This window comes from Bubalus kerabau, chromosome 13 (genome assembly GCF_029407905.1).
Source record: "Bubalus kerabau isolate K-KA32 ecotype Philippines breed swamp buffalo chromosome 13, PCC_UOA_SB_1v2, whole genome shotgun sequence".
NCBI lineage: Eukaryota > Metazoa > Chordata > Mammalia > Artiodactyla > Bovidae > Bubalus > Bubalus kerabau.
The window spans coordinates 54,539,367-54,566,319 of record NC_073636.1 but is presented as its reverse complement, the minus strand read 5'-3'; the positions used below and the strand labels follow the sequence as shown (position 1 = coordinate 54,566,319).

The window sequence follows — 26,953 nt, the reverse complement described above, 5'->3', positions numbered from 1 at the left end:
TCTAAAGTATGAAGTTCAATAACACGGGGCTACAGTTTTGCAGAAATGTATCTACAAAAGTACCACTCAGTGAAGCAGTGTTAGAGGAAGCCACGTCTCCACTCAGAGAATCAGACTTGCGGTAAACTCACTGACCAGGGAACATTCCAGAACCATTTCAGATATCGAACTCGCGCCCCCTGCATTGGAAGTGCAGAGTCTTAACCACTGGACCACCAGGGAAGTGCCCAGATCCACATATTGAGAACTCCACCCACCTCAGCTTCCCCATCACAGTCTGCTCAGACCCTCGTCCACGGCCTCCTTGCCCATCTCTCTTGGCTGCTGCCAGGCTGGGCATCTGCTCTCTCCTCTTCTGATCGCCACTGACTGTGTTAATCCCTCCCCCAGTTTCTGTATTCTGCAGCATCTGGGGCCTGTGACTTGGCCGGCATGCCCTCCTCGTGAGGGAGGGATTTCAAGAGAAGGTAAATAACCTGCCCATGAGCACAGCTTTCATACTGACCACCCCAGAGCCACCCCCGTTCTCCTCTACCAGCTCTCACATTTGGGTCATGGTCCCCTCCATGATCACCCCATGGCCAGACCAGGGATGGCTCTATGTCCCAGCATTGCCGACTCGGTTCAGAGCAGCCAGTCTAAGCCTGCTTCCTCCACCCACCGACGGCCCTGGGGCATCCCCAAATGCTCCGTTTGATATACTGTGTTTTTACAGGAAATTTGCCTATTTCCTCCAACTTGTCAAATGTATTAGCACAAAATTGTTCACGATGTTCCCTTATTATCATTCTAACATCTATAGTATCTTAGTAATGATTTTTTTATACCTATTATTGACAATCAGCTTTCCTCTCTTCTTACTGATCACCGTGATAGGAGTTTGTTTTACTAATCTTTCAATGTATTGGTGTTTGGCTTGGTTCATTTTTCTGTTGTCCACCTGCTTTTTATTTCATTGACATCTGCTCTCTGTTTCACTCCCTCTGCTTTCTGTGGGTTTAATTTGCTATTCTTTTCTCCCTTCTTGACTTCTCAAATTAAACTTCTTTATTTTCTAATAAGTGCAAGAGCTATAAATTTCCCTTAAATAGGACTTTAGATGTAACCTACAAGTTTTGATGTGTCATATCATTATCGTTCAGTTCAAAATATTTTGTAATTTCTATTGTGACTTACTCTAGTATCTTTCTGCTGCTGATTTTTAAAATTTAACTTCACTGAGATTAGAGCACGCACTCTGTATGAGTTCACTGTTTAACATTTGCTTAGATCTCCATTACATTCCTGCTTTGTCTATTTGTAAATGTTTCCTGTGCACTTGGAAAGTTTATGCACTTGTTTGGTGTGATGTATGACTTGGTTGACCATGTTGTTACAAGCCAATACTTCTCTGAACAAAGATGCAAAACTCCTGAACAAAATAGCAAGCTGAGTCCAACATATAGGAAAAGAGCAGCATCTTGTGACTCAGTGGGTTTATTCCAGGTTAATATTTGAAAATTGTGTTCAAATCTTCTCCATCCTTGCTGATATTCTGTCTGCTGATCTATCAATTACTGAGGAAATCTGTTTAAAATCCCCAACTCTAACTGTGGACTTCTTTCTTTCTCCTTTCAATGCTGTCAGCTTTCACTCCATATATCTAAAACCCCAACCTGTGCATCCAGTATTCGCATTTCCCTCTGAACTGACTCTCTTGTCCTGTGTAGCAGCCTCTGGAGCAACACCCTTCCGCATTTCACTTTGTCTGATACCGTTAAGCCTTTTTAGGCTGGTGTTTCCTTGGTTTCTCTTTTTTATCTTTTTGTTGTTCAGTCACTCAGTTGTGTTCAACTCTTTGCAATGCCAGGGACTGCAGCAAGCCAGGCTCCTCTGTCCTCTCTATCTCCTGGAGTTTGCTCAAACTCATGTCCATTGAGTTGGTGATGCCATTCAACCATCTCATCCTGTCTCCCCCTTCTCCTCCTGCCCTCAATCTTTTCCAGCATCAGGGTCTTTTCCAATGAATCGGCTCTTCACATCAGATGGCCAAAGTATTGGCGCTTCAGCTTCAGTATCAGTCCTTCCAATGAATATTCAGGGCTAATTTCCTTTAGGATTGACTGGTCTGATCTTGCAGTCCAAGGGACTCTCAGGAGTCTCATCCAGCACCACAATTCAAAAGCATCAATTCTTCGGTGCTCAGCCTTCTTTAAATTCTTTGCTTTAAACCTTTCTGTGTTCTTATCTGTAATACATGTTATCTACAAACAACAGATTTTCTTTGAAAAGCAGGCTGATAATCCTTTCTTTTTCCCGTAGTGTTCAATATGTTGGTAATAACAGGACTATTGGTGTATCTGGGTGCTGTTTGCATCTTGCTATGTATGTTCGATTTGTCCTTTTATGCTTTTTGTTGCTTTAACCTTCCCTGCTTACCTTTTTTTGAAATCAATCAAGTACCATTCCACTTTTCTCTTCATAAGTCTTTGAGCTGTACACGATGATTTTTGTCACTGTTTGTTGTGACTTCGTAGAGAAGGCGAGACTCATTCAGACCCCACAGTTGCCCACCCTCCCACCGTTTGAGCTGTTCGTGCCACGTGTTACTCTGCTACTTGAGTCAAAAACCCTACAAAGAGCCATAAACTTTGCTTTAAATGCTCACAGTCTTTCTACAGAGGCTGTTCTCCAGTCTTTCCTGTTGGGTGACAGTGCAGCCCCTGCTTTCTGTTTCTCTGGCAGACGTGGTCTTCATGTGGCCCTGGTCTGTGAGGGGTACATCTGCTGGCTATAGGATTCTGGTCTCGGAGTTTCTGCAGCACCCTAGAGACTAGCGGCATTGTTTCTGTTGCAAAGTCAGACATCAATCTTGATGTTGTTCCTTTTAATGTCTCTCTTCTCAGGCTGCTTCCAAGGTTCCTATTTTTGTCTTTGGTTTTCAGTAGTATGACAGCAGTGTGCCCAGTTTGGGTGTTTGGTGGTGGTTTTGTTTTGGGGTCATTCTGCTTTGGTTCCCTGAGCTTCCTGAATCTGTGGAAGGATGTCTTCCATCAGTTTGGGAGCATTCTCTGTTGTTGTCTCTCCTGACACTGCTCCACTCTGTTTTCTCTCCTCTGGACCCCAGTGCACATGCACTGGACATTCTCACTGTTCCTCAGTGTGTCTTTGCTTGTCCCCATGCTTTTTCCCCAAGTTTCAGCTGGATCCTCTCCATCACTATCTTCCAGCCCCGTGCCCTGTCTCGGATGGTACTGACTGCTCTACGCTACTCACGCATCCTCAACCTTATACTTTGTATTTTCAGTTCCAGCAGATTCACTGGATTCTTTTCTACAGATTTTTCTGTCCCTCAAGGACTGCAGCCTTCAAGTCCCACCTGCCCTGATGACTCCCCAGGATGTGTGTGTGTGTGTGTGTGTATGTGTGTGAATGTGTGTCTATGTGTGGCTCTGCCATCACCACTGGCCACCTGGACCCAATGCCAGGCTGCCTGCATCAGAGAGGCCAATACCCAGGTCCACCCCCATGTACCAAATGCCCGTTCCAGTCTGGCAGCCTCAAAACCCATCGTCCACAGGTGTCCATTTCTTGGGGCTCCTTATCTGACTTAAGGGTGGAGCCCTAGGCAAGTCCACCCAGGCCGTGAAAGTGCTCCTGGCCATACAATGAGCCAAAAGGACACCCCGATCATCCTGGTTAGGCCGGTAGAGCCTGTGGAAACCTCAGGCCCCAGCTGGAGTCACCTCTGGAGGGGCCAGTCCCTCAGCCCAGGCCTCTAGGTCTGGGGGTGTTGACCTAGGAGAGACAGATGAGTTATGGGCCGTGAGGACATGGCCGACTCAGGGAGACGGTAGCACAGAGGTGTGTACCTGCTTACCGGGTCCCTGACCAGCCGCCACAGGATGACCGTCACACTTCCAGAAAGGAAGCCTGAGCGGACATGCGAAAAATCCACATCAGCACAACACCAGCTCCTCCCACTACAACATCCTGGTTTCAAATGCACAGAAATAGCATTTGATTTATTTCAAATTACAAAACATGTGCTTAAACTCTCCCTCCTTGAAGATTTTTTCTTCAGGGAAATAATGGAACCTAACAGACCTATCTTTAAATAACTACCTGAGACATAGGAAGTGGGTCTCAGATGCCTGGTAACAAACACACAGCAGCCAGCACCACAGCAAAACCCGCTTGAGACCAACCAGCACCGCTCAGGGCTTTTAACCCACTGCTGCAGGAGTCTGTACACTGGGGAAAATTGCCCCTTAGAAGCATTGTAATTTAAATATCAAAGCTGATTCAATGTCCCAGATGTTGCAACTATTACTGCAAAGCTGACATCTGCATCACCCTGAGTGACACGGGGCCGAGGGGATTGTGGGGCAGAGGGTGGATGGAAAGCAGCCATGACCACACAGGCTCACCCAGGACATGCTGCATGTGGGTTCTGGGCACTGGGCCCATGGGGATGTGCCCAGTGGACAGGCATCTGGCCGGCAGCCCTCGCGTCTTACCTGGGCTGGGGAGGCAGCCGGCTCCCTGGGCTCCGTCTGGCCGGTCACCAGAGCGGGCATCCGGGGCTCTGAGTGCAGGAGGGCGAAGGGGCCGGAGGGAGGTGACTTGGGCTGGTGCCAGGTCCTGGGGACACAGGAAAGGAGTCTCACCCACGTGAACGGACACCAGCTGGCAGGCCGTGGAGAGTTCGGGGAGCGTTGTCCTTGGCCATCCTGCAGTGAGCCGCACGCTGCCATGTCATGATCATGAGGCCTGGGTCTCGCTGGACGAGGTTTCTATCTGCTCACCACTCCCAAGCATCTGGGTCTCCGCACGTGCCTTGTCTGGGGGGTGGTCTGGCTACGATGGGGTATTCTATCCAGAAAGTCAGAACCCGCAGCAAGGATACACCACATGCCCAACATTGCCTGGAGCGAGGCTCTTCTAGAAAGTCCTTCTAGGTGTGTGAACCTAGCTATTTACCTATAAGGGTGGTAATACCTAAGTCAAATGCCCTTTCATACATAGGAGAGTGTTTAAGGTCCCATATTAAGCCAGACTCAAGTGAAGGTCCTTAATTCATGTAAATACCAGAAGGAAATATTCTTTAAACCACAGTCAGAACAAAACCCAGCTGCTTCCCTGACAGACACCAGGGGCAGTGCACAGAGAAATGTGGGCGGGGCACCTGTGGCTGGCCGTCCAGGGTAGACCCCGCCTGCTGCCAACCCAGGTCTGCATTCTCTCCTGTAGGAGCACATCCTTCCATAGAGACAGGACAGCACCGCCACTGCTATGAGGAGATAGACGCTCGTGTGTTCCCAGGAGCCACGACGGCGACATGCACAGGACGTCGGGGTTTCTAGGAGGTTGGGGACGCATCGCGCTCGGGCCTCGACCTCCAGTGACCAGAGCAGCTGCTTCATCTCCAGTTCGTTCCCGAGAAATAAAGGTTACTTGTGTTCTCATGGCATTTTTCAAAGTCCCTCCCGGATCAACACACACCCACAAACACGGCTCAGGAAACAGCACGTTTGGCACCACAGGGGTGCTTGCCATGGTTTCTATTCAGTCAACAGAGACTTTTAACCAATGGGATGTCAGCCTCCTACTGCAAACGTAATAAAAGCAAAAAAAACAAAAAAAAATAATCAACTTAAACTGAAGCAAAGTGAAAAGTACACAAGTCCTCTTGCAGAGAAATCAGTTAAACAGTGGAGATCCACCAACGAAACCATCTGTGGAGCTTAACTGCCAAGCCAGATGTGATCAGATCTGGGAGAACAACTGAACTCGGTTTTCTTGAAGGCTCCAGAACTGTCCAGAAAGGACCTTCAGTCACTGCTAGGCACTGCCTGCAGATCTGATGGTTCTCTTAATTAAACATGTGCTGATACCACCCCTTCCTTCTGCAACACTGCGTGTCCAGCAGGCCACACTGACCACAGGGCTCCCCTCTGGAGACTGGGACGACCTGACAGGGCCCAGGAGTCCCACTCAGCACACCGCATACCATGGAGCCACCCTCGTCAGACACCATGATGAAGACGTGCCCTCCCCCGGCTGCTCCAGCCATGAGCTACGGCTGCTGGGATGTCAGCCCAACAAATCCCCCAACATCACAAAAGGCTTAGGCCCAGAAAAATCTCATTAACAAGCACCTCGAGGAGCCTGGGGGTTAGAGTCAGGAAAGAGCCCCTATAGCCCCCTCATACCAGACCAGGAATGAGACTCCCAGCACCGAGGCACAGGGCCCCATCTTCCTTCTGGGCCTCCCTGGAGGAAGCGTGGCAGCCTCTGTGTGTCTCTGCATTGCTACCAGTGGTGCCCAGTGTGAAGCCATGCTTCCCTTCCAATGTGTTTTTAGGTCCACAGCGCACACGCTATCCCATGCTGCCCAGGGTGGTGGTCTCCGGGGGCTCAGGCCCATGCTGGGTGGCACCCTGGAGGGACTCTCCATCTGGACAGGGGACAGGCCCATCCCTCCTGTGACCACATGGTTCAGCACAGAGGGGCTGCCCCCACCTCCTGGGGCCTCTGACACACGAGGTTCACACACCAACTAGGAGAACCCCAAAAAAGCCAGAACAACCGTACTGCCCTGCAGGGGATGCCCCCACCTCCCCACACCCTACCCCAAGCTGCTCCTGCCATGGCACCCACAAAGCTGCCAGCTATCCTTTCAGCTCCTGTGGACTTGCCAACTCTAAACCCCAGATGCTGCAGACACCCTGGGACCACTTCCTCAACTACCGGTTTTTGCCAACACATTCAGGGTTTGACCTGAGTGGGGAAATGGACCGACATTGGTGAGTGTTTGTCAGACTGACTTGGTTTATGCGTCCATGTTTTATATTCACAACAGCTGTATAAGTGACACTATTCCCATTTCTCAGATGCAAAGAAGTGAGACCTAAACATGTTTTCAAAAGTGTGTTCATCAGCCTTGGGGGATTCAGCCCTGGGTCTGACTTCACAGCCAGGTTCTTCGACAGCCCCAACGACCACCTTCCTTGGACTCTGGCAGGAGAAGCAATGAGAACGGGCACGCTACTCTCCACGTCAGTCTTTATTAGCCACAAGCAATTTCCATCACAGATACTCAGGATATTTTAGTGCCCGTGAAAGCAAAGTTGTGAAGATATTGTTTTTAAAATTAGAGTGAAAATTAAAGACACTCCACTGATGCCCAAAACCAGCTGCAGCTTTTCCTTTGCTTCTTTCAGTGGTGCTCAGGGACCACGCATGGCCCCGCCAGCCACACACACTTGGACTGTAGGACCCTGGACCGGCCCCTTGCCCACACCCTCTGCATTCAGCACTGCTCTTTTTGGGGTGTGTCATCCTGCCCCGAAAAGGGAAACAGGGCCACACCTGGCTCTTCCTCACAGACATCAACCTGCCAGGGTGGCTGGAGACATAGTCACGGTCCCCTGCGCACCCAGGACAGGGGATGTTCAGAGCACCTGAGCCTAGGGGGAGCAGCTCCCGCCCATGCTGGTACCCCCCTCGGGGGCTCAGCCAGCACCGCTGTACCTTATGGGCTTCTTGGGTCACTCCGTCATTTGCTTCCGAGCAACTGGAATTCAGCAGGAGACATTTAAGGTGTAAGCACAACACCCAAATCCTTTCCACATCTGAGGCGGGGGCAGCAGCACTGCCCGGAAAAAGGGGATCCCACGCTGGCCACGCCCCAGGCAGGACGAGGCGGTGCCGGCGGGGCGTGGCCAGCAGAGGGAGCCCGAGTTCGGCAGTCCGGAGGCCGCCCTGGCACCCGTCCTCGGCCAGGCACAGCGGTGCACTTGTCAGCTGATCAGGGTTTAGGGTTAGATGCCTGATTTCAGGGCTTCCTAGGCGGCGCAAGTGGTAAAGAACCCGCTTGCCAATTCAGGAGACATAAGAGATGCGGGTTCAATCCCTGGCATGGCAACTCACTCCGGTATCCTTGCCTGGAGAATCCAATGGACAGAGGAGTCTGGCGGGCTACGGTCCACCGGGTCGCAAAGAGTCGGACACGACTGAAGCAACTTAGCAACCACGCACGCACGCCTCGATTTCAAGCATGAAACATTCGGATAAGCACACGGCTGCTTCCCTCCCAGTGCCCCCGACAGCCCCCCATCGCAGGCCCCGCGACCCATCGCGACCCGCACGTTCGCAAGGTACCCTCAGCACCGTATCATAGGCTGAGGCTTGTCACTACCGCCGACTCTGGGCGCCGCGGCACTTACGGGACAGGGAATGGGCGCCCTTGGGCAGGTACTCCAGCAGCAGGGAGCTGTCTTCCCCGAGCACGTCCGCCTTCAGGGCCAGCAGGCTGTTCTTACTCATGAGCGCCGCCCGCAGGTTGGCCACGGCGGTAGCCTGATGTAACGCGTCGTCCTTCTCGGGGGTGAGGGGCGCGCCTAGGTAGCTGCCTTCTCCTCCCAGGAGCCCCTCGTCCACATGCGCGAGGAACTCTGGCCTCTCCCCTCGGCTGTCCGAGCTGCTGGCTTCAGCGATGGTCAAGTCCGAGTCTGGGGAGGAAAACACACGTTAGAGACCTTGCAGGCGACTCGAGGACCTTCGGAACAGCCAGCACGCAAAAGTAGGAAAAGCTGGAGCCAGGAGCTTCCCGGCCCCCACCTGCTTGTAATCAAGTCTGATCCCGTCCTGCCATGAGGTCTCAGGACAGCGGTGATGTCACAGCCAAGACTTCGGATGGGGTTCAACCCAGAACACGGCGGGTGGGGGAAGGGGAAGCCCACCCAGGATAAGGGGTGTGCTCTGAGTATCCGTGTAATTTCATCTCTCAGATAAGGGGCGACCGTCAAAATGGATCAAAGAGCCCAAAAGACACAACCCTTAGGAAAGCTCCAGCCTCAGGCTGGGCCACAGTCTCAGTGGTGACACCAAGGTGGGCACTGAAACAGATTAAACTGGGCTTTGTCAAAATCAAACCTTCGGAGGCCTCCAAGGACACCGTCAGCAAAGCGTGAGGACAGATCAGGAGCAAATCCCTGCAAACTGTGCCCCGACATGAGATTCCACCCAGACTCTGCACAAGAACCTCAGAGCTCAGTAAGAAGACAGACACCCCAGTTTCAAAGATATTTGAACAGATACTTGTCCAGAGAAAATGCATAAACGGCCAATGGGGGTGCTCAATGTCATTTGTCATCAGGGAAATACAGCTCGGCACCTGGAGGCCCCTCACTCCTACCAGTGCCCACGGGGCGCAGGGTCCTGGAGCCCCCCGGGCCGCTGTAAGAATATAAAGTGATGTAGCCTCAGTGCAGGAGCTCAGGTCCTCAAAAAAGAGCGGCCTCATGGCCAGCATTCCCATTGGCAGGAGGACGTCCATGCTCAGAGTGACAGCACCCATCAGGGTCAGAGGTAGAGCAGCCCGAGTGCCTGCCTACAGGTGAGGGACAAACAGGGCGTGGTCCATCCACGCAGTGGAACGTGATTGAGCATAAACAGGAGTGACGCTCTGGCACAGGCTACAAGGCAGATGAATCTCAACATGTTACATAGGGTGAAAGCGAAACAAACACTGTACTCTAATTCTGCTCACGTGAAAAGAGGCAAACCCATGGAGAATGAAGGAGACTGGGAGTTGCCAGGGGCTGGGAGAGATGAGGGGATCTTGGGGTGACTGCAGGTGCCTGAAGACGGGCCGGTGCCAGATGGATCCCAGGGAGAGCTGCTGCCTGGCCAGGGCTCCCCAGGAACAAGTGGCTACTCAAGAAATCAAAATAGAAACAGGAAAGCAAGCTCCTTCCCGAGACAGAGGCAAGTAGGGGAGGAGGGATGGGCCAGCTTCTCCCACCCCTGCACTGTCCTGGGGGGTGACGCTGGAGGGAGACTGGGTCACCTCAAATGTGAAGCTGTGGGACAGACACACAAGCTGGTCCTTGAAATGACAGGTCCCTCCTCAGACCCGGGAAGCAGGGGCAAGTGGAAATCAGAGACTTGGACCAACTTGAGCATCACGCCCCTGATATGGACATGGCCTCACGCACCTGGGAAGTGGGGGCAGCAGGCACCAGGCCGCACCACGGGGGACCTCCACCTGGATGGGTCTAGCCCAGGGATCCAGACACTCAGAGCCACTGTCCAGGGACCCTTCCAGCTACTGCCAACAGAGGTTTCTGAAGGATATTTTGTTTTTTTCAAACTATAAATCTTTTTTATTTTTTTTTTGCCAGTTCTTCAATTTTATATCAGCACTGACTTTGCACTGCTAGCCACTAACTGTAGGGATTAAATAAATTGAAATGAAGGCTCTGTCTCCCTTAGCCTGGCTCCTGGAAGAGACTTAGGTGGTTCTTGTTCCTGGGGCTGGAAGGGCCAGGATCCAGGACTGACAGGGTGGTGGGAGCCTGCTTCCAGCTTGCAGACAGCCACCTCCCCACTCTCCTTGCCCTGGCTGGTATGTGGAGGGCCTCTGATTACCCCAAGGACTTGCTTGCTGGCCCCACCTCCAAACATAAGGATTCAAGATATGGATTCTGGGGACAGAAACATTCAGCCCACAACAAGCTGAAAACTAAAAAAACATCAGATTTCAAAAACAAAATTTATTGAAATTATATTAACAATTTAAGTTCAAAAGCTTGCAAAAGAAATCAAGATAAGCTGAGAGATTCCTGCCACATGTGAAAAGCTAAAGGCTGGGTTTTGGGGAAGGATGTCTGGCAAGTGAGACCTGCAATGAAACAGTGAACCGGCTTCCAGCTGCAGTGCAGTGGTTGGTGGGGGGGGGGGGGGGTAGGCGGGCGCAGGGCGGGAGGGGCTGGCGAGCTCTAGCCAGACACATCCCCGGGGTGACCACCCTAGGATGCTTGTGGTGAGCGGTGAGGGTCCACAGGGTGTAGGGTGACAGACAAGGAGATTAAAGTCATCGATGGAGGATTTCTCTCATGAATGCTAAAGACTCAGAAAAGGCACCACCACCGGCCCAGGAATGCAGTCAGCCCACCTGTGGCGGCTTGATGACCTCACCTAGAGTCCTCGCAGGAACACTGAAGAGCCCACAGCCCCTAGCAGTGTGACAGGTTGAGCAGAAATGCCTCCTTTCCAAGTCCTCCAGTCTTTCTGCCGGGCACCTACCCGGGACATCTCCTAATATAAGGACCAGGTGGCGCTAGTGGTAAAGAACCCTCCTGTCAATGCAGGTTAGACATAAGAGACATGGGTTTGATCCCTGGTTTGGGAAGATCCCCTGGAGGAGGGCATGGCAACCCACTCCAGTATTCTTGCCTGGAGAATCCCATGGACAGAGGAGCCCGGTGGGCTACAGTCCATGGGGTCATAAAGAATTGGACAAGACTGAGCAACTTAGCGTGCATGCAAGCACCATTCAGTGAAACATGGAAGGAATGGGTCTATTCTGAAGACAGGAGTCATGAAAGAGACCGGGGAGGACGAAGGGTCCCTGACTGTCCAACATCACCTCGACGGTCAGCTCATGGACAGCACGGCCTAGGATGTATTGTTAAATGGAGAAAGCAGAGCAAAGTGCCCAGAAGGCAGCACGTGAAGCCTACCCTGGGTCCAGGTCCTGAGCCTCCTGCTGGGCAGATGGGCCAGGAGCCTGGCAAGGGGACAGGGGGCTGGAGGTGGAGGCTCAGGCGCTTATGCCTGCAGGGCTGAGCCAGACACCAGGAGGGAGAGCAGATCTGCCCCTTCCAGGCTCTTCTAGACCATAGCTGGATTTCAAAAAAAAGGATTTAAGATGAGGTCAAAATGAAATTCTACAAACAGAACAGGAAGTTGAAAGCATTGTTTACATTGCAACAAATCCTTTCGTAGATAAAGAGTCTGATGTCACTTAAACCCTTGAAGCAGGCTCTTACTGTTATCAAAAAGCTAAAATCATCCCCAGTGCCCTGGGGGTGGAGGGTGGGGACCTGTGAGGAGCATGGCTTCTGTGGTAACTTGATATTCACCGGTTAGACTCAGAACACATTTCATGCTGCTCTGAGGAGGATCCCAGCTGGAGCCGGGAGAGCTGGGGCGCCAGGCTTGGACCCGAGCTTCAGGGAAGGCCTTCAGCCCAAGCCACCAGCCACCATGCATGACAGGACTGTCCCCAAGTGCCCTCCGGGCAGGGACATCTCCTGAGCGAGGATCTGAGGACCCTGGGAGTCCTTCCTTCAGCTGCTGGAGCTCATCCACCAAGTGACGACCCTGGAAACTCCTCACCTCACATTTCTCCTCTGAAGAGCCTTTTGTGGCAAACTTAGACTTGGTGACTCAGAAAAAAGCCTTAAATGGTGATGTTAAAAAACTGACAAGCCAGGAGCCAGGCATGTGATGGCCGCCTGGGCTTGGCTGTTAGTCGTGGGCGGTGGACCCTGTCCGGGCCGCCTGGCGACACTGCAGCACCGTTCTTGGACACAGCAGCCCACAGCGGCACTGCCCGGAGCTGGACAGGGAGACCAGCCGCCAAGACGAGGGACAGAGAGTGTCCAGCCTTTTCACACACCTGTGACGGCAGGAAATGTCCCCATGCCAACCCCCGGGCCAGCAGAAAGCCACTCAGGGCTTCTTCCCCAGCCAAGCTCTCTCCGATAAACAAGGCAACCAGGACAGAAAATATCAGCATTTAACTATAAAGGCCAAGTGTTAAAAGTAAAGATGGATGTAAGAGCAGAAGACAGGGGCAGGGTTGTTCCTTGTTCCTATAAGTGATACACTGTAAGAGTTGGAAATTTTCACTCAACCTTTAGCTGAAACAGAAAAGAGATCATAATTAAAACTAGCAGAATTTCTAGACAATTAAACTAGATGATGCAGTATGAACTGCAAAGGACCTCTACGTATGTATCTATACACATAGACACATATAAACATACACGTACATGTGTGTAAAGTGTTGTCACTACCAACTACCTCTCATTGGTGTGTGGTTTAACTTCCCACATAATGGAATACTGTATCCTGTTTAAAAAAAGATAAGGAAGGTCTTTGTGCACTGATGCTGCAAGTCTAGCAATAATAAAATAAGTACAATGTGTGTACAATATGCTACTTCCAATGTAAACAGGAAAAAATAATATATTTGTTTCTTTTTCATTCACAAATTCTTGAAAAACCCAAGAATAACTAACAGTGATTTCTGATCTGATAGGTTGGCATCCAGGCAGATGAATGTCAAGGACTGCTGGAAGATACTCATGATATACATTTTTATACTTTTTGGTTTTTGAATCACTCCATTAAATTAGAAAATAAGAAACATCTTTTGAAAGACAGTGCTGAAAATATATGGACATAGTACCAATAAAGATACCGCTAAAAAAAAAAAAAAATGATGAAGCAGAGGGCACATGTCCAGGGCCTGGGGTGGGGGCAGGGCCGCCCTGCCACTGGGGCCTGGGCGCACAGCCGGCATTCGGTTGCTAAGATTTCCCCAAATCTCATGCTTCACGATTCTCAGAGCTGCTCCCCAGCTGCCTGTCACAGCCCCTCTGTAGATGCCCAGCCCCACCCAGCCCAACCTGCCACCTCTTGTCCAGGGAACAGGCGCCTGCATCTGTGGCTGTGCACACAGCAACGCAGCAGAACCTTCAGGACAAGTGAAAACCGCGGAGCGGAGACCAGGCCCTGGGAGACTCCACCCCCGACTTACAGCTCAAACCAGACCTCAGTCCTAACACTCGCTAGATCTCATGAACAATATAAAAATAAAGTTTGAAAAACCTTGTCCAAAATTTACATTCTTACTTTATGTGTCTAAGGTGTATTATTTCTTAAGTGTCATGCTTTTTATCCATGTTAAAATCAAGTTACTTCATTTTCTATCACTATCCAAAAGTTTTCACTTCATAAAAGAAACTCTCTTTAATTAAAAAAAAAACAATAAAACCCTATATAGTCAGCAAGGTAGTTCCACAGGCAGATGATATTAGAACAGCTGGACACCACATGCAGAAGGTGACCGTGAAGGCTAACCCATCACGCCCCAGGCCAGTGGTCATACTCAATCCTCCGGGAAAACCACAGGAGAAATCTTTGTGACCTGAGGCAGAGGTTCCTTGGATTAGACCCAAATAGCATGAACCACAGAAAAACAACAAAAAAAATTCATACACCAGACTTCATCAAAATTTAAAATGTGTGTGTGTGTGCTCAGTCGCTAAGTCACGTTGTACCTTGAAACCCTGTGGCCTTCCAGGCTCCTCTGTCCATGGGATTCTCCAGGCAAGAATACTAGAATGGGTAGCCATTCCTTTCTCCAGGGGATCTTCCTGACCCAGGGGTCGAACCCAAGTCTTATGTTCTCCTGCATTGCAGGCAGGTTCTTTACCACTAGCGCCACCTGGGAAGCCCCTTTTCAAATATGTACGCTTTTCAAAAGACACTGTTACCGGAAAACTCGAGTCAGAGACTGAGAGAATGTTTTCAGAACACAAGCCTAACAAGCAAACAGACACCTGGAGAACAGTCCGCTCAGCCAAAATACTTCCCCAGGAGGAGGGTTGATGTCAACTTGGATGCTCATCTTTGGGGTGGGACTGCGGCCAGCGGGATCCCCGGAGTGCAGGGTGCTGGATGGCCCAGCACTCAGACCTGCCACCAGGCACAGCCCTGAGCAGATACCACTCAAAGGCAGATGGGGAGGCTAGTAAACCCTGAGAAGACTTCTCACCCTGAGAAGATGAAACCATGAGGAGTCACCCCCACACCCTCCAGAAGGCTAAGGTTTAAACACGAACCCAAACCACTGCCTGCGTGACACTGGCACAAGTGTGCCTCACACCACCACCTGGTTCCTCGCACACACACCATCTGACAGCCCAGTCCGGGAGGCTTCAAGGCAGATCACACCAAGACTCGTCCTGGGACGTTCGAGGCAGCTTGAGCATCATAGCCGGAAACCACACAAACAACTACATGTCCATCGGCAGTTGTGTTACAGCTGAGAACAGAACACCGCTTGGCAGTGAGAGAATGATCTGAGGACTCTCATGGAGGCTGGAGCAAACTCTGAGAACAGGTTGGCAACCACCTGGGCAGACCAGAGGTTCCCTAGGCTATGGAGGGAAGCAGCCCAGGGTCCTCTGGCGGTGACTGAGCAGGACCAGGTCAGTGAACAGGTCACTGTGTGACACGCTCGCTTGTAGCCCCCAGGCTGGCATGAGATGGGTGGAAGGGTCCAGAGGCTGAGGGGATGCTTTGTCATCAAAAGGCACATGAAAGGTGTGGGTCCCAGCCTCAGAAATGCGGGCTCTGGTGAGAAGCTGGCTGAGAGCGCTGAGCTGAGGCCCTGCTGTCTGCTGCTCCCTCTGAAATGCGCAAACAAGGTGAGTTGGATGATCAGACAGATAAACATGTAAACACAGCAAAACATTAGCAGGTAGAGAATCTCAGGTGGCAGGTGGGCTCATGGTCCGTTTTTTCAACTTTTCTCTTAGTGTAAACGTCTCCCCAGTGAAATGGCCAGGAGAGAGACAATAAATTATTCAAACCTTACAGTTAGAATCTGTGCAGCTCACTGAATGTATACCATCACTGAAACAATAGGAAAGGGGTGGTGGTTTTCTTCAAACACCTTGCTATTGTTTGTCCCCCAACTGTCCCCAGGTGACTGGGGCCTCACCTCCGAGACCGTGACTATGTCGCCTCATATGGCAAAAGGGACTTTTCAGGTCCTTGAGATGGGAGATCACCCTGACCCTCCCTGTCCACACAAGCGTCCATCTCAGAGGAAGAGGGAGGCAGAAGGGCCAGAGCTAGTGAAGGGGACATGGCACCAGAGCTGAGATCTGAGGGATGTGGGGCCCCGAGCCTTTGGAAGCCTTTGGAAGAGGAGCCTTTGGAAGCTGGCAAAGGCTGGGATTCTCCCCTGAGCCCAGAAGCCAGCCCTGGGGACCCACGGTTGCCGTGTGAGGGCAAGAGAGGCTATGGTGGGGCCGTTGCCACCACTAAGCCCATGGCCAGTTGTCACAGCGGCAGCAGGGAGCAGCCCCTCAGAAACACCTCGAGGTCGACTTCAAACACACAGGCACCAGCACCGAGGGTGGCAGCAGAGGGTCCCTCATGTCCCTCTGGTCAGGACAGGGCCCACGGCTCAGGAAGGGCCCCCACCACGGGCTCCACCAACAGCAGACTGATCGGGAGAAACCAGCACCCAGAGATCTGGGGAGGGGTCCCCAGGACAGGTGTGGGGGTGGGCATGTGGGTGTCTGGGCGTGGGTGTGGGGATGTCTGAGGCTGTGGGGGGTGTATGGCGGGGTGGTGTAGAGGTGGCTGGGGGTGGTGTAAGGGTGTCTAAGGGGGTGTGGGGGTATCTGGGTGTGAGTGTGGGGGGGTCTAGAGGGCTGGGCGTGGGGATGTCTGGGACTGTGGGGGGTGTCTGGGGGGTGGTATAAGGGTGTCTAAGGGGGTGTGGAAGTGTCTGGTTGTGAGTGTGGAGGTGTCTGCGGGCTGGGTGTGGATGTGTCTAGGGCTGTGGGGGGTGTCTGCAGGGTGGTGTAGGGGTGTCTGGGGGTGGTATGGGGTGTCTGAAGAGGTGTGGGGGTCTCTAGGGGTGGGTATGGGGGTGTCTGGGGGGCGGTCAGGCCTCTGCTAGCTGAACAGCTGTGATATGGCCTTTCTGATGTGTATGTTCTGCTTCTGTTTTTAAAAAATTTGAAAAAAAGCAGTAGCATAAAAGTTTTCAAATGAACAGTTAAAAAAATAACACTCACAACTCCTTTTAAAATCTTCATTTAAATGTAAGCTTCCAAGCTGTGCCTTTAAGTGCATATATATAAACGCACATATACACCACTGGGCATTTCCACACAACCAGAGCCCCTTTGTCTCTGGGGTCGGGGGGGCGAGGGCAGTGGGCTCAGACCCCACCCTTGTTGGCACCTAGGGGCATCCCCATCACAGTGTCCAAATACCAGAAGAAAACACACACATGGTTAAGAGGACAAAACACCTCAAGTTCAAATCAAAACAGGACTCATCGAGGTGGCAGAAAAGGCAGGTGGCCTTCCTGCCAGGTCAGCAGTGGTGCTGCCCGAGGGTGAGGTGACCTGAGAGCAGGGAGAGCAGAAACGCACCCTTGGAAGCTCCCAGCCAGCGCCGGCTGTGGAGCGTCCCCAGCCCAACCCCCGCACGCCTGTCCCGAGTGGAACCTTGTGGGTCCCGAGAGGGACCACTGGCCTTGCTCACCTGTCACCCCCAGGGGCCCTGCCATGTCCTGACCACCCAGATCCAGACCCTGCAGCTCAGCTCTTCAAGGGGGCAGCAGCTGCAGGGTGACCAGCCTCCACTTCCACATTTGGAAAGATGAGAAGCCTCAGGGCCTCCGTCTTCATGAACTGAATCTTCTAGAAAGTCCAAGAACTGCTGTTTTGGCAGAAACAAAGCTCTGTTGGCCTCTCAATAAAGCCATGCCCACGGTGATGAAGGCTTAAGTCCAGGTGGTAACTCAGAAGTGTGGCCTTGGGCCAGGGTGAGCCAGCCAGTGGGGCACAGGCCAGGGGTCTCATGGCCGAGCCCTGCCCCACTCAGGCCCCCTCCATGGTGCCCCGCTCTGTTGGGTCAGCACTGGGTCCCCCACCTCCCTTCTCAGCAGCACATCTTCCTCCACGTTTCCAACCGAATGACCTGACGAAGCCCACTGCTGAGGTGTCCAGGCACTGGCAGCCCCCGACCACGGCTCTGAGGTCGAGCACATGGATTCCAAGTAATTCTGCTCATTCCCGCGGGGAAAACGTCTGGGGGCCCAGTCAAGGGAGAGGCCACTGGCTTGGAGTTCCAAGGGGCTAAGAAGCGACCCCTCTGACCTGGTCAGGGCAGGCCGGGCCCTGGTCTCAAGCGTCTGCTCCCACCCTGAGCTGGATAGCAGCCCTGGGCTCAGAGTAGCCGCAACAACCTTGGGAGGCCACCTGCACCCCTGAACCTGCTCTGCAGTTCTGACGCGCCCTTCACAATCCCGGGATGCCAGGTCCACCCTTACCGAGGTCCAGACACGAAGGAGTCCCTCACAAGACCCACACACTTTACTTCAGCTCAGAACTTTGCATCTGCAGATCCTCTTGGGAACCAGTGTGGGATGTTGGGATGGGCTGGCTGGGCTCTCCTGGCACAACCTTTGAACTAGCAGCTATAAATCCACCACGCTGAGGGCTTACAGCCTGGGGATCGCAGACAAAGGGGTGAGGCAGGAGCCTGGCCTGTACACATTGTACTGGCTTGTTTAAACGCTGTTCCCCACAAGCCATCACACAGATAGGCTGTGACCCAAAGGCACATTTCAATGGATGTTTTCTTGGAAGCTGCTGGATTACAAAGCCTGCTTAGAAAAATCACTCTTAAACACTAACAGGCCCCAGGGTCCCCAAAGCCGAGGAGGACACACAGAGGACAAGGCGGTGGCCCTGCTGCAGGGCTGGGCATCCAAGCATCTTCACCAACGGCCCTGAATGATCAGCAGGAACCTCCTGACACGTTCCTTGGAAAAGGCCTGTTCTCCTATAAACGGGGTGAGAATAAACAAAAATACTCTCTTCTAAGATGTAATATCTTTAATGACAGCAAACCCTCCTCCATCAGGGATCGTGATTTATACTTCCAAGCCCCAGCCCAGGGCGGGCGGAGGAATAAATGGCCACCGTGATGGGCAGAGCCGTCCCACGCAGCCCACACCTCAGGTCCTCGTCTTAGCAACTCGGGGGAAATCTGGCAGTTGCCTTGGTAACCCGAGGGATTTCAGACAGCAGCAAGAGTACATGAGCCGAAATCACTTGTTGGATTCCAAAAACACCTTCTGCTCGACAACTGCTTTTAAAACATCAAACCCACGAGCTCATAGAGCGCCCTCATTCTTAACTTGTTGAGGAACTCTTTGATCTAGAGGCCTCCATCCCTGCTGCCCACCGGTGTAGGACAGGAGGGGAAGGCTCTTCAGCTGTGACCCCAACAAGATGCCTTAAGTCAGTCCCCGCGGACGCTCCTCTCAAGGCTTCAGTCAGAGCTAAGGGACGTTTACTCGTTACCAAGGGAGCCGACACAACCACCAGCAGGGCGATAGGTGGCCTTTCCAGCAGCTCAGAAACTTAACCTTCTTCTGATTTAGTTCAGTTAAACTCCACTGGTTCTGGAGGGCTGCCCATCTTGGACACAACCAGGGGGTGGGCACTGCTGGCATCCTACAGACCCCAGGACCCCACCTCGCACAGAGCCATCCCTCCGAGGCGGCAACAGACTGAACCTGCAGATGCCTGGCCCAGCACTCAGGGCTGTAAGAGAATGAGAACCAGGGAGACAGGCCACTGTGTCCAGGGGCGATGAGAAAGTTCTGGACACAATACTAGTGATGTATTTAATGCCAATATACTTAAAAGTGTTAAAGGGGTAACATCTATGATACATATGTTTTACCACAATAACAAAGCCAGTGTATCAGGAGCTCCAAGGGTTGCCCTTCTGCTGGGGTGGCAGCAGCTGGTTCCCCCAGGACGCCCACCCCACCCAGCATAGGCCTAGCATCGGTGACATCTTTCAGGGCTTATGTCCACATTTTGCTGCCTTCAGTCCACCTCTGTCCAGTCATGAGGCCCCTTCCTGGAGAGGCCTCCCAGTTGAGAAGCCTCCATCCTGCCCTGCCCCACCAGGGCCTCTCCGCACCCTGAACACAGCCCTCGTGGCCCAATGTGCCACTCGGGAAAGCCCGGTGCAGCCGCAGTTATCACGAGCTCCACACCAGGAAGAGCACCCGGCATCTAGTGAACATTTAATTTGTTTACTAGCCTGTCCATGCTAAGTCACTTCAATCGTGTCTGATTCTTTGTGACCCCATGGACTCCATCCTGCCAGGCTCCTTTATCCATGGGATTCTCCAGGCAAGAATACTGGAGTGGGTTGCCATGCTCTCCTCCAGCGGATCTTCATGACCCAGGAATTGAACCCACATCTCTTAAACCTCCTGCATTGGCAGGAGGGCTCTTTACTACTAGCACCACCTGGGAAGCAGGTGGGAGACACCTAGCCTGGAAGACAGATAAAACTGCCCTCCAGAGGGCAAGGACAGTGTGAAGGGAGCTAAGCTATGAGCCCTCACCACTGATGGACTGGGGTCCAGGAGAGCCCCGCCCCTACTGCTCTGAGTGTGGACAACCAAGCCCACACTTGTTAGCAAAGAGGAAATACCCCTTGTTGGGATGGGAGCTGGTGGCCTCAAACTGTCACATCCTCCAGCACAAAACTCAAGCACGTGGGTTACAGCCCACAAGCCTGGCCTGGCCTTTCCTTCCACCTATGCCACTTCACTTCAAGGACTTTTTCATCTCTTTAATGCTGTGGTGTTTCCATCTTTAAAAATTAAGGTATCCCAGCCATTGCTTATGAGGCTCCCAGTGTGTGAGAAGTGGCCCCATACCCTACATTGGGCTCCTAGGCGTCACCCCACTTCTCCAGCTCCAGACCCCCTGCTTCAGAGAAGCGCCACACCAGTTCCCTCCGTGTGTAGGTGGCCCGGGCGCAGCACTGATGACGACACCAGGAGGTCCCATGGCCGCATTCTTGCTCTCACACCTATTTACTGCAATGATCAGGGAAGCCACTTATGTGAGCCTGGAAAGGTAACACTTTGTGGACAAAACAAGAGGCCCCAGGGTCACCGACAAGCCATGTCTTTGTGCTGCCGTGGCCCCAGGGTGCCTGAGCCCCGCCTGTAACAAAGGAAAGGCTTACTTGAGTCACGGCTGCTGAATGGCCACCCGGATGTCGGGAGGAAAGATGGCAGTGGGGAGCCGGCCCGGCTGTCCTCCTCTACCTGCTGTGTGATGTGTCGGACTGTGTCTTTGTTTTTCCGATTCTTCCTCCGGCCCGTGGGCTGCCAGCCATCCCCGGCAGTCTGCTCCGAGAAGGAGTTCTGGATGGTGCCATCCATGGCAGAAGGTGGCTCGCTGCCCCCATAGTGGGCCGGTGAGAGCGGCTCCTCCTTGACGTGCAGGGGCCCACAGCCCACGTCGCCAGGCCACAGTGGCTGTGAGGCAAGGTCGTCAGGGCCTTCGGCCTTGGGCTCCTGATCCTCCTTCCCGTAGCTGCTCCCGCCCTCATGGCAGCTGGCAATGGCTGAGTCCCCGGAGGAGTTGGCGGGGCTCGTGCGCCGGGCCAGCCAAGGGGAGATGCTCCTCCCAGCCATTACAGCAGAGATGAGGGCGTCCGCACCACCACCGGGCGGGGCGCCCACCTCAAACGCCTCGAGCTCATCCGAGGCGTCTGGCTTGATGCTGATGTCCAGCGCGGCCTTGATGAAGTCATGGCAGGCCTGCACGATGTCCGTCATCTGCAGAAAGCTGGCCGCGGACATCACCTCGATGACGTTCCTGCTGGTGAGAGCCAGGTGGGCAGAGTACATGAAGTCGATGATGGCCTTGAAGCCCTGGGCTGTGACGATGTCCAGGTGCGTGACTGTGGCCTGCTCAGAGGTCTTCTGCACCTGGCAGTAGAGCGTCTTGAAGTAGCGGCTGCTGCCGAGCAGGACGTTCTTGTGGGCTTTGAAAACCTTGCCCTCCACCACCACACACACGTCACACAGCACTCCGTGCTGCCTCTGCTCATTCAGCTCGCGCAGCAGGTGTCGGTAGTGGGACGCGATTTCCATATCTTCCTTCCGGTTGTTCATCTGGGATTCTGGGGTGGCCTCCTCTATGGACTCTGTGGGGTGAGAACAGAAGGGTTACCCGCATAGTCACACACGCACCAAGGGCTAAAGAGTGTGCAGAGGGAGGCCGCTAGGCACAGGGCACCTGAGGGCGGCACCTGAGCCAGCTCCGTCCTCCTGCACACAGCGCCGTACACGCTGCAGCTGACCCTCCAACCAAGCAAATATTCCAGAAAGGAAGAGAAGGCCCATCCGAAGTCAAAGAGACTTTTTTACCCAAACAGAAAGTCTAGGTGAAGAGAACCAGGTCCACCTTCACCCCCACCCTTGAAGAAGAAGCATCTTTAACATCTTATATGGTCCAGCCCGCGGGGCAGGAAGGGCCAAGGCTGGATGCCCACAGGCCAGTCCAACCCAGCTGCAGAGGGAGGAGGCCCCTGACTACCTCAGCTCCCCAGGAAGGTGTCCAGTGGAGAAGGGACCCAAGGTGACAAGAACCCCCTCTGTTATCCCGAGCACCCGAATCATTTCTCAAGTTGGACTCCACCGTGCTGCTCCCCCTGGTTCTGTTTCCCAGCTCTCTGCTGCCCCCAAAGTTTCTGAGGCCACCGGAATGTGTGGCCAAGAGAAAAGCACTTCAGTGCTGCCCTGTCAGGAGGCCACAGCCCGAGGCCGTGGCGTGGGCAGGGCTCCCTCTGAAAACCACGCAGGGGATGTCCTGGCCTTTGCTGCTGACCAGCAACCCTCAGTGTCCTTGGCCTGTGCGGCGTCATCCCCCAACCTGTACAGTGTCACTGCGCGTGTCGGTCCCAACATCCCCCATGAGGACATGGTCATATTGGACAAGGCCCCTCCCACTTCAGTACAAGTCCCAGCCCAACCAGGTCAGGTTCTGAGGTGCTGGGGGCGAGGACCTCAATACACGAATTCTGGGGCTGTCGTCACTGTGTGAAACCCCCCAAGGAAGATAGATCTTCCTTTTAAACTCACCCTTTCACAGCTGGTCAGAGGTGGGGACATCGTCCACCTTTCCCACGGGGAGCAGACAGAGGGCAGGCGAGGGAGGGGAGGGTGCGGGACACTTCGTGGTGGAACAGCTTTCCCTGGACTTCCAACACATTTCCCAACGTCACCTGGGCTCACCTGCAGATGGCTGCAGTCCTCACGCCAGGAGAACAAGGCCAGGGAGAGTCCAAGTCTTTTGCTCCCTCATATCTCTCGACAGTCCACTGGGCACTGTCCCCGCCAGCCCCCACCCCACCTCAAGACCAAAAGTAAACAGGCTACTTCAATCGTGAGACCAGTGGGACCTGACCCCAAGGATGGACCCTGAGAAGGAGGGGGAGTGGCCAGAACTGGCCATGTGGGGGGGGTCCCCACACTCACAGCTGATACTGGGGTGTTTGACCCTGGGTGCATGGGGGCCCCCCAAGGGCAGTCATCACCCAGTCTGCTCTTCCTCCAGGGCATGCGAGGAGGGGAGGAGAACAGACAGACCATCCAGGTTGGCTTCACCCCACAGCTGGCATCACACTCAGGTTAACCAGACACTGAGGGAGGAACTGGAACACATGTCAAGTCAGGAAATCAATCATCTGAGTGCAAAACATCGGCTTCATGCCTGAGTCCACGAGGAGCTCCTGGGCATGTGCAGGGGATGGTGGTGGGGTGGAGGGAGGTACTCAGGCACCTAAGGACCCTGTATTCAAATTAGGAAGATGCAGGTTTCATTACCTGACTTCCTGTATGAATAATAAATCTCTTTATTCACCAGTGAAGCATATCCTCTAAGAATCAGGAAGAAAACCGAAAAGGGGGAAACGCCAGAGCCGTTTACAGAAGCAGCAACTACCTCACAGGGTTTGCATTTCTAAAATAATTTCAACTCATATGGGAAGTTCTAAAATAAATTATTATTCAATCAGAGCAGCTTAAAAATCAGTTATGTATTTTACAGAGAATCTGTTGTAAGAAAATACAATTTTCATTAGGGAAAAAAGCTACCTGTATGCTAAAAAGAAGAGGAATCTAAAGGAATGATAATCAAAAATAGATTAGTCAGGGTCTTCCCTGGGGGGTGCCAGTGGTTAGGACTCCACCCTCCCACTGCAGGGAGCACGGGTTCAATCCCTGGTCAGGGAATTAAAATCCCGTGGGCCATGTGGTACAGATGAAAACAAACAAACAACAGATTAGTCTGCTATGGAAACACTAAGCATACAAATAATTTATCCAAGCCTACTGAAACTTTAGGGGAATGACTGAATTTGCATTACAAAGTGAGAACATCAGTGAGACATTCATGGGGTCCTGCCCACCTGACCGCAGCAGAAGAGCTGCTGCCCAGTGGCCGTGACCCTAAAAACAGAAGCTTCCTAGTAGTCACATCACACAGCAGTCTGACCAGAAAGAAGCAGGCTTCACACTAAAGCATGCTCACAGAGGTTTTCCTCTGAGAGCTAGGACAGCAGAGCATCTGCTCTGTCTCAAAGGAGGGTCCTGCCTAGTGGAGACGCACCTGGCCGTGGGACACACACCTGCTCAGGGAGCGCACACCAGTGGACCCACACTTGTTCATAGGACACACATGCTAAGTTGCTTCAGCCCTGTCCGACTCTTTGCGCCCCTATGGACTGTAGCCCACCAGGCTCCTCTGTCCAGATTCTCCAAGCGAGAATACGGGAGAGAGTTGCCATGCCCTCCTCCAGGTGATCTTCCTCACCCGGGACTGAAACTGTGTGTCTTACGTCCCCTGCATTGGCAGGCATGTTCTTTACCACAGTGTCACCTAGGAAGCCCCACAGCACACACGCCTGTGGACAGATAACCTGTCATTCTGAATCACCTGTGCCGCCGCATGGACCACAGGGCACTGTCGTGCATTTCAAGGTCCACATGGGCAGTCCTGTGAGGAAGGGACCCTCAAAGAGGAGCCTGTGGCCCTGAAGGGTCCCAGACGCCACTCTGTCAAGAGAAGCTCAGGCTAGTGAGAACAAGGGGGCAGACGGGTTACCTGCTGCCATACCAGCACCTGCAACTTTGTTAAAGTGACCCATGTGCCACCTGGAAGCCACTCCATCTCTACACAGGTTTCATGTCTCCTGGGGTCCCTACTCTCTGTTTTATTTATAGCTCGCTGATCTCAAGACACTTCAGCCTCAGACAGAATCACTTATGACCACCTTGGTGCAAATACAAGTTGAATCCAAGTTCCAGACTAGACTCCAAAAGTGTGCCGATCTGCACCATGCAGATTTCGGAGCCACCCCCAAAGACATAACCCAGGAAACGGGGACCATGCAGCTGATGGCACGGCGAGTGATGGAGGGGGCAGCCGAGGCCCCATCCTGCCTGGTGGGAATCTTGCCTGATGCTGCCAGAGCCATTTCTAATACCGACGCCTCTGGGAAAGGTGGAGGTGGTCTCCAAGCTGCCTGGCAGGGAACCTGAGTCTAGCCATCCGGAGCCACCGAGCTCATGTTGGGTGCCACAGACCTGCCCTGCCCCAAGTCTCACAGTCCGGAGCCAGCTCCCACGATTTAAGAGACCCAAGTCTCGACTCTTCAGTATGGTGACCTGGGGTCAAGGGGGGTGTTGAGGTCTCCCCTAAACAAGCTGCACTCAGACATGAGCACGGACCTGCTGTGCCAACCTCCTCTGTGAGCATCAGGGGCAGATGTGATGTCAGGGGCACTCCCATCTGTCACTTCCAGGGTACAGAGCCCGCAGCACTCCAACCCCAGGGCACCTCATGAACCTTCGACCCACAGCATCTGAGGATAAGGAGGTTGCAACAAAGAACCATCTTCAAAAACTACCAGCAGGAGGCCCGTCTCTTATTCATCCAGCTTGCCCATGAGACCATGGATGCTCCGCTGGTAAAAGCCAAATAAACTGCCAAGTCTCGAAAATCACAAGAAACACGAAACGTGCAGACTGCTCTGAGTTTATTTCATTTGCTGCACTGTAGGTTCAGTTTAGCAATTCTGGGAGAAGGGGGTATTATGTTTTTTCTCTGGTCCCTAAAGAGCTCCACCTTGAAGACAATTGGTTCTAATAATAAGGATGCAAAATAGTGAATGCATTTGGACGTTGTACCCAGCTGCACTCAAAGAAATTCCAGGTGTGGGCAAGGATCGGGAGCCCTGGCCGACTGGTCCCTCCCCAGGGTCGGTCACCGAGTCCCAGTACAGAAAAGCCCAATGCTAAGAGGTGAGCGCCTCAAACACCCATGGAACCTCCTCGCCAACCCGACTTCACCTCTTCTCACTCTGTGTTTCCACTGTGCTCCATTTACACTTTCTTGAAATTTTCCTGGAAACATGACCTAACAGGTGAACATTGTTTTAAGGTGGAAGCAACGTACTTTTAGTGCTAGAACCAGACCACCCACTCCTGGTCTGCAGAAGCCAAGCTGCTGCCTGCAGGCCCCATGAAGCCCCATCTCCGCCCTTGCCTGGCCGGCTGAGCACGTCTAAAAGGCCCTTCCAGGTGGACACGGGTGAGTCTCTAGATAATTACACTGCGTGAAAGCAACCGGACAAAGGAGACAGTGCAGTAATGCCTTCCATGAAACTGGAACCTGCAAAGAGACCTACACAGGCAGGGACAGGGGCTGCCTGGCCTGGGGACAGCGAGAGACAGAGATACCGCTGTGTGCAAACCCACCCATTTACCCTCTTCCAATGAGTAGCTTATTGTACGCAAATTATGACAATGTCGACTACAAAACTACTTTTATGGAAATATCCTTGCTCGACTACAAACCAGTGCGTACCCATCACCATTTGCTGTGGGTTGAACCATGTCCCAGACTCACTTGTTGCACATGACCTTATTTGGAAATGGGGTCCTTGTAGATGGAACTGGTTAAGACAAGGTCACTAGGGTGAGCCCTGCTCCAATGTGACTGGTGTCCTTAGGGAAGGGGACCCTGGGACACAGACCTTCATGGGGAGACAGCTGTGTGACAGAAGAGATGAGGCCATGGCCAAGGAAGCACCAGAAGCTGGAGGGATGCCTGGGACAGGTCCTCCATCCCGCCCAGCACCTTCAGAGGAGGTGTGGCCCTTGTTCTCTGACCTCTGCCCTCCAGGGCTTCAATGGGATACATCTCTGTCATTTAAGACACTCAGCCCAGGGTTCTGCTAGAAGCCCGGGACACACATGTCTCTTATCTACCAAAGAACCCACCAACACCAGTGGGTGATACAGTCCATATGGTAAGTGCTCGGCTCTTCCCACCAAGGCCTCTGCCCATGGGCAGAACCCAGCCCGCCCCAGGCCCTCCCTGTATGGACCCCACGTCCCACATCCCAAGGTTCTGAAAAACCCAAGATCCAAGACACTGAGAGCAGGGAACCATTTTATAACCCACAC

At 52.9% G+C, this 26,953-nt stretch overlaps 1 protein-coding gene across 1 annotated transcript in view; it reads right to left on the bottom strand.

The window, feature by feature from the left end:
• The window catches only part of ZBTB46 (zinc finger and BTB domain containing 46), a 50,863-nt gene that overhangs the window by 9,568 nt on the left and 14,342 nt on the right, over positions 1 to 26,953 (bottom strand). Inside the window, exons 2-3 of the mRNA XM_055544446.1 lie at positions 20,659 to 21,627; positions 8,211 to 8,495 (exon numbers count right to left, since the gene is read on the bottom strand). Of these exons, the coding sequence (XP_055400421.1) occupies positions 8,211 to 8,495; positions 20,659 to 21,595 (1,222 nt within the window). The 5' untranslated portion in view covers positions 21,596 to 21,627. The remainder of the gene's footprint in view (positions 1 to 8,210; positions 8,496 to 20,658; positions 21,628 to 26,953) is intronic.